The following is a 12,465-nucleotide window of genomic DNA, read 5'->3' as shown; positions in this document are numbered from 1 at the left end:
TTTAATTTTGTACAATGCATGATGTGGCCGATGAACAAGCTTGAACATTTAATGGTGAAGATGGAGGGTGATACTCATACAAACAAACCAGCAATGGTGCTATGAACACATAGATTTTTTACAGAATAAGGCTTATCCTTTCTCATATCCATATTCTATTCTGTAAAAATATCTATGCATTATTCGTAGAAAGAATTCAATGCAAATTTAAGTAAGATATTGCAGATTGTTTAACAATTTATGGCTTTCATGAACCTAAAGCTACTGATTAGGTATGCAACAAAAAGAAAAGACAAACTTGAATGAATTCATTTGCAAGAGAACAGAAGAAGATTGTTTTGTCTATATTCCAGAAGAAATGTAAATGATCAAGAAAACCAGACTTCAATGTCTGTATTTAAGAAAGAAAAAAGCTCGGGGTTGAAGGAAGCCAAACCGGTGTTATATTTGCAAGCAAAAGGGTCATCGTGCAAAGCAATTTCCTCATAAGAAAAAGAGGGTCAAACTAGTCAGCCAATTGCCTCAATTTGACAACCCTAGCAATCGGATTAACTTTAACCATTTCTTGTGTTCTAGTGTTCAAACCATCATAACCAGCATTTGGTCAAAACAGTAAGTCCTAAATAATCATATCTCTGATCTGAGCAACGAATTAAATGTCTTTAACATTTAGATTGATTGAGTACATGATCTGCCATGTTATAAGCCGGCACCTTGTGCATATAGTACGATCTAATCTGTACTAAAGCCACTACTGGCCATCGCATACGCATAAAATGTGTTCATTAACCTTTGTACAGGGAAAAACCACAAGTGAGAGCAAAATAACTATTACAACTAATGTCCATCATTGTCCAAACATTAACATGAATTCCAATTACTCTTGTAATCATATAAATAAAATATGACATACATGTATACGTATTTCAGGGGCATGAAGAACAAAACAATGTAGGTCGGAATCCAACCACAGTACAGTCAGTGATGAAGAATAAATTAGGCAGAATCATGGGATTGAAACAATTGCTCCAAAATATAGTGAAATAGAAAAGCAAGCAAAACATAAAATGGAGTTCTTCCTTCTGCATTCGTGATGTTTTTGTGTAGAAATGAAATGAGTTTCAATTATCTAAATGGCTGTTGTAAGAGCATCTTTCCAACAAAAACAAAGTTTGAAAAAGCTTTGGAAGAAGCATCTGCTGAACAAGGTGAAGGACAGTCCAATCATTTGATTAGTTGATATATTAGAACTATTTGAACCATGCATTCGGCCATATGAAATTCAATAAGGCCTCTCACCAAGTATATCCAAATGAAACTACACATTAATCAGATATACACTCCAAAGAAAAGATAATTAAGAATATAAAGCATTGAACAAAGAACGAAAAGGCAGCAGAAACGAAGATAAACTAGCATAAATACTATCTGCATAGAGCAAATATTACTAATTTGGTATAATTTCAAGCAGCAATCAGCATAACACAACAATTTATATCTTTAAATCCACTAGAAATAAGACTTATATTCATTACTCAAGTAGAAAGAAAAATTACAAAGTCACAATTACCAAAACTCAACAGAGGTGAATGCCTTGCCTGAAAATAATCCATATTTATCTTCTTCTTTCAAGAGAGAAACCATATTTATCTTCTTCTTTCAAGAGAGAAAATGCTCGTCTCTTGAATCATTATTTCTCATAACTTGTGCAGCCAACCAACCCTAAACCCTAAATTCACTAGAAATGGTAGCATAAACAAAGATAACTAGCAAAATATAATCTGCATTGAGCAAATTTTCTAATTGGACACATGATCAAGCAGCAATTGGCATATAAGCAACACAATATACCTTTAAATTCACTAGAAGTAAGGTAGTATTTGGTTAACTGGAATGAGATGGAATGAAATGGAATGATCATTCATTAAGCTCTCATATGGAATGATGATTCCCTTGAAATAGGGAATGATTGTTCCATTTGTAATGTATTTTGTCACTATTTCCTTACCCAAAAAGCAAATATTCTAATTTGACATAAGATCAAGCATCAATTGGCATAAAGCAAGGCAACATATCTTCAAATTCACTAGAAATAAGAGTCATATTCATTATTCAAATATCCTCTTTGATGATTAAACATCACTTCTCTTGATAGAAAAACAAAAATTACAAAGCCACAACTACCAAAACTCAACAGAGGTGTGTGTATTGGCCTTACTGAAAATGGTCCTCTACCCATTCATCTTCTTCTTGCAAGAGCAAATACCCGTCTCTTGAATCATTATTTCTCATAGATTCAACTCAAAACCCAATTCAATTCTCCTCATTGGTACCAAATAGCTTCATCCTCGACAATGGCGTCCGCAAGTACCCCTCAACTTCAAATTTCTTGGGCGAAAGCTCCCGGTACTTAGCAAACTCCTCCCTTGCTTCCTTGTTCCTATCAAGCAAGCTATAAATCATTCCTTTACAGAAATAAGGCCTAAAATCACTTGGGTCCTCTCTTTCTAGTTCCTCATAGCTCCTCAATGCCTCATCCACATTCTTCTGCAAGAACTGTATTTGTGCCATTATCAACCTCACGTCTCGCGCTTCCTTCGTTTTTTCTTCGTTCTCCGCAATCTTGAGAGCCTCTTCCAACCTCGTGATCACTGCAATTCCCTCTCCACAACGGTCCATTAACAAGGCGTTTTCAAACAGAGCTTCGAAGGAGAGTGGATTGAGCTTCAAAATCTCTTCGAAAACTTCTCGGGCTTCTTGGGCACAACCCATTTCGTTCAAAACCCTAGCCAGCAAGAATTTCCACTCGGTCTGTTCCGGTTGAGCCGAAACAAGCTTTTTCAATACCTTCAAAGCTTCTTCGTCCTCCCCTGCCTCGAGCTTTTGCTGCAAAAGCGATTTCAATGCCTCTATTGCCTCCGAATTCGAATCGATAAATTGCAACAAGGGTGTAGAAGAATCTGAAGACTGATCTTGAAATTCTTCTTCTTCTTCTTGCTGCTGCTGATCTTGGACTTGCTCTTCCTTTATCACAGTTGTTGGGGTCTCGGCTCTTGCCGGCAAGGGGTGGAATTTTCCGGCCATGGAGGCGGCGGCGGCGGCGAGGACAAGGCTGGCGGCGGTGGTTTTGAGCTTGTGGAAGATGGGGTTTTGGGAGGAAACACCATTTCCAGGGGTGGAATTAGAGGAAGCTCTGAGTCTAAATTGGGGATTGGAAGAGGGGTTTCTTGGGAAATGGAGGTAGGGAGGGACAAAGAGTGGTGGTGGTGATTTTAGGTGGGGTTTAGAAGTGGTGGTGTTGAGGTGGAAGATGGATGATCTTAACCCTATGGTCAGAGTTGAGTCCATTTGGTTGGTAAGAAAAATTTGTTTTCTTTTTCTTTCCTTGTGGGTTAGGGGGGAGAATTTGAGGAGGGTAGAAGGGTTTTCAGAGTTTTTTTTGGGGTATGGGGGTGGTTGGGTGCAATGGTTTTTATTAGGGTTTTGGGGGCTGGTTGAGAGGAGGATGAAGGGGGAGTGAAGGGAAGGGACCACAGGTGGTTGTGTTTCCTTGTACACATCACCTAAAAGTCATATGTAGTTTTTTTTGAATTAACTACACAAATATGGGAATTTTTTCCAAACTAAGCCTCTTTTGTCTCCTATTTTTTAAACTAGGCTTAGTTTTGACGGAATTTCCAAACTAAGCTAAAGCGCTATTACAAATCGCGCTTTAACTGTTTGGAGGCCAAAATTTGATGAATAGTTAAGGTGCTATTGTGAATCGCGATTTTAATTAATAAAACGCTGTTCGGAATAGCGGTTTTAAATTATTAAACGCTATTTCTAATAGTGCTTCATTCTTGAGAAAACGCTATTCAGAATAGCGACTTCACTGTGCATCACCTTTGTGAATAAAACGCTATTTCTAATGGCGACTTCACTGTAACTAAATGAAAACGCTAATTGAAAAACCGTTTTTCACACTGCTATAAAAGACGAACCCCGTCATTTGCATTCATGTTTTTCACACTTACATTTTTCGTCTCTGCTCGATCTACAGACTCTCCATCTCTCACTCTTCATCTCTCACTCTCCATCTCCCTCTGCTCTCAGACTCACTTGATCTCGCTCTGCTTCGGCTCACTATCGCTCTCCCTCTGCTCTTTGCTCTCTGCTCTCCGCTCTCTGCTCTCTACTCTCACCCTGATCTCTGCTCTCTGCTCTCTCTCTCTCTCTCTCTCTCCGTGGTATGACAGTTAACCCTAATTTTATGTATTTATTTTTTGTGTTTGTGAAAATGTGAATGTGTTTTAATTTGCTGTGAATGTTAGGGTTTTATATGTGAATTATTAAATGTGTTAGGGTTTTATCAGTGTGGTTATGAAATTAGGGTTTGGAATTTTTTGAAATCAGAAATCAGGATTTGGAAATCCGAAATCAGAAATGTGAATGCTTTTGAATTTGTGAAATTTTTTATGCTTTTGAATTTTTGGATGTTGCTTGTGAATTGAATATTTGGGTTTGGATTTTTTACGCTTTATCAGTGTGGTTATGAAATTAGGGTTCTAATGATAATTGTTGCTTGATATCAGATTGTTCACACATCCTTTTAGGATGACATTTTAGGCTTCACAGTATTAATGGTTCTAATGCTTGTGAATTTTTATGCTTTTGAATCATAAATCAGGTTTGGAATTTTTTTAATTTTTTGAATTTTTTAAATAAATCATAAATATGAGAATTGAGAATTGAAAATTGAAATTATGAAATTCATAAATTCATAAATCATAAATATGTTAATGTCATATTATGAAATTCATATAATTGAGAATTGAGAATTGAGAATTGAGAATTGAAATTATGAAATGTTTATATTTTGAAATTTGAAATCAGAAATTGGGATTTTGAAATTATGCTTGTGAATCAAAATGTCTATATTTTGAATTTTGAATAAATCAACTTATATTTGTTGAATTGGAAATTGTTTTTTTTTTTTTGCTTGTTCAGAGGAATTAAAAGGAAATTAGGGTTTGACATTAGGGTTTTAAAAGTAATTTTTTTTAATTAAGAATCGTGATTAAAAAATCCGAAATTCATATAATTGATAATTGTTAATGTCATATTATGAAATTCATGTAATTGAGAATTGTTGAATTGAAATTATGAAATGTCTATATTTTGAAATTTGAAATCAAAAATTGGAATTTTGAAATTATGCTTGTGAGTTTTTTTTTTTTTTTTGCTTGTTAAGAGGAATTAAAAGGAAATTAGGGTTTGAAATTAGGGTTTTAAAAGTAATTTTGTTTAATTAAGAATAAAATTTAAAATCTTGAAATTCATATAATTCATAATTGTTAATGTCATATTACGAAATTCATGTAATTGAGAATTGTTGAATTGGAATTACAAAATGTCTATATTTTGAAATTTGAAATCAGAAATTGGAATTTTGAAATTATGCTTGTGAATCAAAATGTCTATATTTTTTTAATCAAATTATGCTTCAGAAATTGCTAATGTCTATATTTTTTGAATCAAAATGTCTAATTTCTACTAAATGTAATTATTAAACAAAAAGTATTTAATTTTGAATGTATTTTATTAAAAAAAAAATTGTATTTACTTCAAAATAATAAATGAAAAGATCATGTTCTCTCAAATAAAAGATCATGTTCTCTCAAATATTTAATTTTGACTTTATTTTATTCAAAAAAAATATTTTTATTGACTTGAAAATAATATATGAAAATATCATGTTGTCTCAAAACATTTAATTTTGACTCTATTTTATTTAAATAAAAAAAATTTGGTTTAATTTCGTTTGGTTTATTTCACTATATTTGGGGTCAGGCACCCAGAATATGATTAAAAAAAGTTAATGAGCTGAATTTGTAATACATATAATAGCATTATAGTACAAATTAAAATTTCCTTTGAAAACTTAAGAAAATTTGAAAAAGTTTTTGAAATGGGTATTGAACGAAGTGACTTATCGCCACTTCCGTTTTGTGACTGTCCACCACCATTGAAAAGGAAAATCTAAACATTATGTTTTAATAATTTTTATTTTTATTTATATAATTACAAGTCATTATTAGACTAGTTATAATATATGCATGAAAAGAGTCTTAAACTATTTTAATTAATAGTCCATAGCAATTTCGTGGGTAAGAAGGAAAAAAAAAATGGCACTTTGATAGGTAAGCCTGTGTTTCGTAATACCAAATAATTGGTACGGATGGCCCGATAGATTCACATGGTTAACTATTCAAAATTTAGTCCATACATTTAACCACCAACTTCAATTTAATTCTCTCTAATTTTTGGCCATTATAAATTATCTCTCTAATTATTTTTTTGTTTTTGTATGTTTAAGAAAAAAAGGAGTAAATAAATTAAATTTTTTTCCTTATTTTTCAGAACGATCCAAAATGAGCTTTTTGTTTTAATTTTATAAGAAAGCCTCTATGACCTCTACAAAGAGGACGAGGGTTACTAGTTCACATAGGAAATAACTTTGTCATTAAGGTCCCTAGGCACAAGTTTGAGCAAATCAAATTAACTTATATTGTCTATGAATCTGAAGAATTGGATCACCAGTTTTAAAAAATTAATAACAATGTTTGCAACTTCTATTTTATATTGTCCAAATCAATCGCGTTCTTTCAACTCAACGGAAGAAATATTTAATTATCTACAAAACTTATATTATGATTTAAGATGTTTGTATGATTTGTCCAATTTTGTCCAGTCTCACTGCATAACAAAAATTCTTCATACAATGAAGTGTTTTTTAAATGTGTGATATATCTGTCTACCTTATGAAAATACTAAAAAATAGATCAAGATTTATGAAAAGAAAACAAAATACGTGTTTTTAAAATTGATCCCGCTTACATGCGTACGATTAAATCATTGCCTAAATTAACGGTTGTGTAGAGTCGTTATTATTATTTATTTATTTATTTATTTTCAGTGAATGCCTTTTACAAATTGATCATATTAAGGGAAGGATCATATGAAGTTATTGCTGCAATGTGATTCAAAATTTATTTTTCGCCACTAATTCAAAAGAATTAACACAAGAAGTACACTTGTTGTGATGTTTTTTTTAAATTAAGACAAGAGAGCAATGACAACAAAGAACATTCACGTAGAGAAGATAGGAGTCTTCACATAGGAAGTAAATGAAAACTCCACGTAGAGATGAAATCTCAGCTGTTGTCTTATACGAATAAAAATAAGTGAGAAAAATGAGAAAATAAACAGTAATAATCAAATTGAGACACAAATATACAGTTGACAAAATATAAATTGAATTAATGTTTCACCTCTACAGTTCCTTCAACACTGGAAAATATAAATTGACAAAAAATGAGAGGGTTGATTTTGATAGGAAAATGTCACTTATGATATAAATGTGACTTCTTGAAAATTTATTGTTCTTCTTTTAATGTTTGTTTTAGAAGTAGAATTCGATATATGTATATTGTTGATATTTTAATGTTTATTGTTTCATTGAAGCAAGTATATGGCAACTGTTCCAATTATCTTCTACTGGGGGGGGAAACATAATTCGGGATCCCGATGAAGGTGTGTCATATGATGCTGAGCCGAAAGGGATATATGGGGTGCAACTTGGCACCACACTTGGCAATTTGGAGGAGATGTTTATGCCCAAGGTGGCAAGTTACGGGGAAACAGTCCGATTGATCTTCAAATGTAGATATCCTTATCGCCAGTGGCAAGCAACCAGCAAATACAAAATATTACCGATAAATGACGATGAGGCGTTGAACACCATAATAAGTATCGGTGGAAGTTTCCAACCACCTAATTGTTTGGAAGTGTACATTGAGGAAGAGATTGTACACAATCTTCCGAATATAACACAGATGGATCCTCATCCGTTCACTACATTGCTGACACATGGGATTGACACGACAGCGTTTCAGTCTCCTATGTATGAATCAAGTGAATGTTATACAGCTGGCTACACACAACAGACATTTCATGGCTATGGTGGGGAATCAAGTTCACGTGGTGGATACGAGACTGAATTTCACAATAACACTGAAGATGTGCCCACCTACAGCCATCATACCACTCCAGTTGAAGTTGCTGGTAATATGGCTGAAACGGTTAATTCTATGCAGTTTGCTGACAGTGACATGTACGGTCCTGATGTCGCCCTAGACAATGATGAGAATGAAATGTGTGATGAAGAAAATGTATTAGGCGGATCAGATGATGATGATGATGAAGATGATGCCGACGCTCCCGTTGATATTCAGAATGCCCCATTCCACCTAGACCTGAAATCCCTTTCTATGACAACATTCACATGGGTGGTGATTTTGACATTAGTAACCGCGATGCCGTTTCCCGTAACCGAATCTGGAATGCTGAAAATCCAGAGTTGGACAAAGGGATAGTTTTCGTTGATAAGAAGCAACTCGTACATGCTGTGAAATTGTACCATGCAACAAATAATCGAGAGTATAAAGTCGTAACCTCCAAGCGAGACGTTTGGGTGTGTGCTTGCAAGCACGATTGTAGATGGTGGTTGCGTGCATCTCTTAGTAGGATACATAGTCTTTTTGAAATAATGCAGTACAGGGGTCCTCACCATTGTTTATACCCACGAATGAATAGAGACCACACAAATATTAGTTCCAGTTACATTGCTTCTCATCTTTTGGGACAAGTTGCGGTGAGTATACAAAATAAATGTTTACATTTATATACATATTTGTTTGTTTAAAGTGTTCACACAAAAATAATCTAACTCATAGGTATTGTCGTATGCAGAATGAACCTGATATGCCCATTAAGAATGTCATCGAAGATATAAAAAAGACCATGAACTATAGTATATCATACAAGAAGGCGTGGCATGCAAGGGCAAAGGCAATTAGAATGGTATTCGGGGATTGGGATGAATCATATAAGATGTTGCCTAAATTCATGTATGCATTACAAACATCTAATCCTGGCACCATTGTGCAATAGAAGCATAGATATATCGGAAATACAACCATTATGCCCGTCTTCCACTTTGTTTTCTGGTCTTTCAAACCCGTCATCGATGGATTCAGACATTGTAGGCCTGTTATAACCATAGATGGTACATTTTTATGCGGGAAATACATTGGTGTGTTGCTTGTAGCAACGATTGTCACTGCCAATGGCAAAATATTACCGCTTGTATTCGCTGTTGTCGACAGGGAGAGTTTGGAGTCTTGGTCGTTCTTCATTGCAAATATCAAGGAACATATTGTCATGGATTGACAGGGAGTGACTTTGATATCTGATCGAGCTGAGAGTATTTTAGCTGCTGTGAGGCGGCATTGGCTGAATCCCTCGCTCCAATTTGTTAGATATCATCAGCACTGCCTTCGACATGTTTGTAGTAACTTCAACACTAAGTTCAAAAATAAGGAGCTCAAACAACTTCTATGGAAAGCAGGGAGTGCTCTTCAACAACGGAAGTGTAATGGTTACTTACAACAAATACAGGCTATTGACCAAGAAGCCATCAATTGGGTTTATAAGATGAATCCTGAGGAGTGGGCCCTTTCGTATGACCAGGAGTGGGCCTTTTCGTATGACGGTGGACATCGGTGGGGGGTATTGACCAGCAATGATGCAGAGTGCTTCAATAGCATCTTGAAAGGTGCAAGGAACTTACCTATCTCAGCTATGGTTGAATTTACATTTCGGCGGCTCGTAAAATATTTTGACGAGATGGGAGCCCAAGCTGAAATAGATGTACGAAATGAGTTTCAATACCCTAGAGAGATGCAAAAAACTATTGAGGATGGCATCGCAAGGGCAAATACTTTCAGGTTGATATCATATGACAGGTTAGTTTGTAATATAAACTAAATTGTTGTTATTATGTTGTCAAGTTAAGTACACCTAAAAACATGAACTTGATTAATTTCTATTACAATTTTCTGATAGGCCACGCCGCGTGTTTGAGGTGCAAACATCTTTTCGCCATGGACGAGGTCGCAATACATAAATTGTGCGGATGAATCAACCCACATGCAGTTGTGGGAAATATGAGATACGACATTATCCATGTTCTCATATGCTCGCTGTAATGTCTGAATGCGGTGACAATCCATTCGAGTACGTTGATCTAGTATATAGGCTTCCTGTATACATGAGGGTTTGGGAAACTAAATTCAATCCAATACCGCATCAAGATTATTGGGCTGATCCGCAGTGGACCTTAATGCCTAATGTACTGCGTCTGCGAGAAGTAAAATGGGGTCATGCATCTATGTCTCGTATTCCGAATGAGATGGACATATCAGATAGGCGTTTGACCGCTCGTTGCAGTGAGTGCCAGCAGACAGGTCATGACAGGCGAACATGTCCGGCACGAGTTGGTCGATGAAGACTATGTAATACTTACATATTGTAATAGATCATTTTTTAATTCTTTATTTGTAATAGGTAATTTTCTTTTCTTTTGTAATTCATTATTTGTAAATGGAGTCGTACATTTAAATAGATCATTTTTTATTTGTAATAAATCATTTCTATTTTGTAATTCTTTATATATTGTAATTGTTTGATTTTCTTGACAAAATTTACAACTAACATACTAAACAAATAAATTAAACTAAATGACAATGCAAAAACATTTAACTATACCACATAGGCCTATGTTTTTTATTCTCTACTTGATTGAAAATGTCTATTACAAAATTTTAGTTAAAATCACATAGTTCTTCTACCATTTGAAGATTTTAATAGTTTGACTGATGCAAGCATTTTGTGCATTTACAATTTCTGAACTAGATGTACGTAATTTACAAATTTTATACTTTATTGGAAAAAAAAACATTACAAAATCAATAATGAAGTTTTGTCAAATATGCCATAAATGTAATGAAGTTTTGTCGAATATGCCAAAATCAATAATGAAGGTTTGGAAAAAAAATTCTCATTCTTGTTTTTTGCAATTATTTATGTACGAAAACTATCCACATGTTACTGGTCGTTATTAAGCTTATGTAACTGAGATGTAAAATGATTTTGTAAAAGATTTCTATATTAGTTATAGCGTACATAACGATAGGTTCTGTTGAATTGCTTATCATATTTAATGGTACATAATATGCAAACTTTAGATTTTAGTGAATTGCTTCCATGTTAATGGCACACAAATTGATACTTTTAAAATAATCGACCACACAAATTTGATACTTTTTCAAGTCGTCATGTACAGAATAATTTGAGTTTAATTGTTATAGTTAAATTACATGCTCACCAATACAGTTTTTAAAAATGTATTTGTTTTTCAACTGTACAGGCTTCATGGCACATCTACCTGATGAGGTCCCACTTTTGAGTCATCCACATCGGGCTGACAGTATATGGGAGGACCCCGTATGCAATAACGTTTGTTGGACTTTACGCTTACAATGAAAATACCCTGCATTTTGTTTTATATTACGTGATAATGCTATAATTTAAACTACTCATTCTGTTATGCAGGCCCAGGCACGCACCGTGGTAGCATGCCGGCGGGGAGATTCCGGCCTGTGGGAGCATCCATTGGACCATAGAGTCTTGCAGTGTCTACTACGCGCGGGATTCTATGGTGTATATCGTATAGGCCATATCAGACTGGACCACCCACTCACTACTGCTCTCGTCGAGAGGTGGCGCACAGAGACTCATACATTTCATTTCCCGACCGGTGAGGCCACCGTCATATTGCAGGACGTATCTGTCCTATACGGTCTACGGATTGATGGGCGAGCAGTTATTGGACTTGACCCATCATTGACGAGGGAGCAGTGGATAGCCCTATGTGCTGAGTTATTGGGAGTAGCACCTACACCTGCAGACTTACAGGTAGGTGGAGTGAGGGTGAGGTGGTTGTCCGAGCAGTTTCAGGGCCATCTTCTAGATCATGCTCCAGATGAGTTAGTACATCAACATGCCCGAGCATATATTCTGTGGCTTATTGGGGGGTACTTCTCCCTGATAAGTCACAGAACCTGCTCAAGCTGATGTACTTGCCACTATTGAGAGACATTGGCGTGATCGGCCAGTACAGCTGGGGCGCCGCGGCTTTGGCATGCTTGTATAGGATGCTATGTCGAGCAGCTCAAGTGGGTGCGAATCAGATTGGAGGACCCCTTGTCTTGCTACAGGTTAGTAAGAATTTTATTACATGTCAATTCATATTGTATGGCATATATTAGTATTGTAATTGCGTTCAAACTATTGCAGATTTGGGCGTGGTAGAGATTGATTCGCATTGCGTCGTCTAGGCGGCAACTGGTTGCTCCTGGTGAGGTTCCCATCGGCGAGGGAGACATGCAGTTGCCGGCTGAACCTCGAGGTAGCCGGTGGAGGGTTGACATGGGCCACGAGGTCGTATCGACCCACGTAGTCGTTGTAACGCCCTCAAAATAACAACATTAAACCCATCAATATAGACATGCATTGATATAA

General features: G+C 35.5%; 1 protein-coding gene across 1 annotated transcript; it reads right to left on the bottom strand.

The window, feature by feature from the left end:
• Positions 1–2,082: 2,082 nt before the first annotated feature.
• LOC114298202 (Protein prenylyltransferase superfamily protein) lies at positions 2,083–3,559 on the bottom strand. The gene has a single exon (XM_028242731.2). The coding sequence runs from the start codon at positions 3,346–3,348 to the stop codon at positions 2,314–2,316; it is 1,035 nt and encodes a 344-aa protein (XP_028098532.2). The 5' UTR covers positions 3,349–3,559; the 3' UTR covers positions 2,083–2,313.
• Between the last annotated feature and the right edge of the window lie 8,906 nt (positions 3,560–12,465).

This window comes from Camellia sinensis, chromosome 11 (assembly GCF_055761805.1).
Source record: "Camellia sinensis isolate YWXY chromosome 11, ASM5576180v1, whole genome shotgun sequence".
Taxonomy (NCBI): Eukaryota; Viridiplantae; Streptophyta; class Magnoliopsida; order Ericales; family Theaceae; genus Camellia; species Camellia sinensis.
This window is presented reverse-complemented; position numbering and strand designations above follow the sequence as displayed.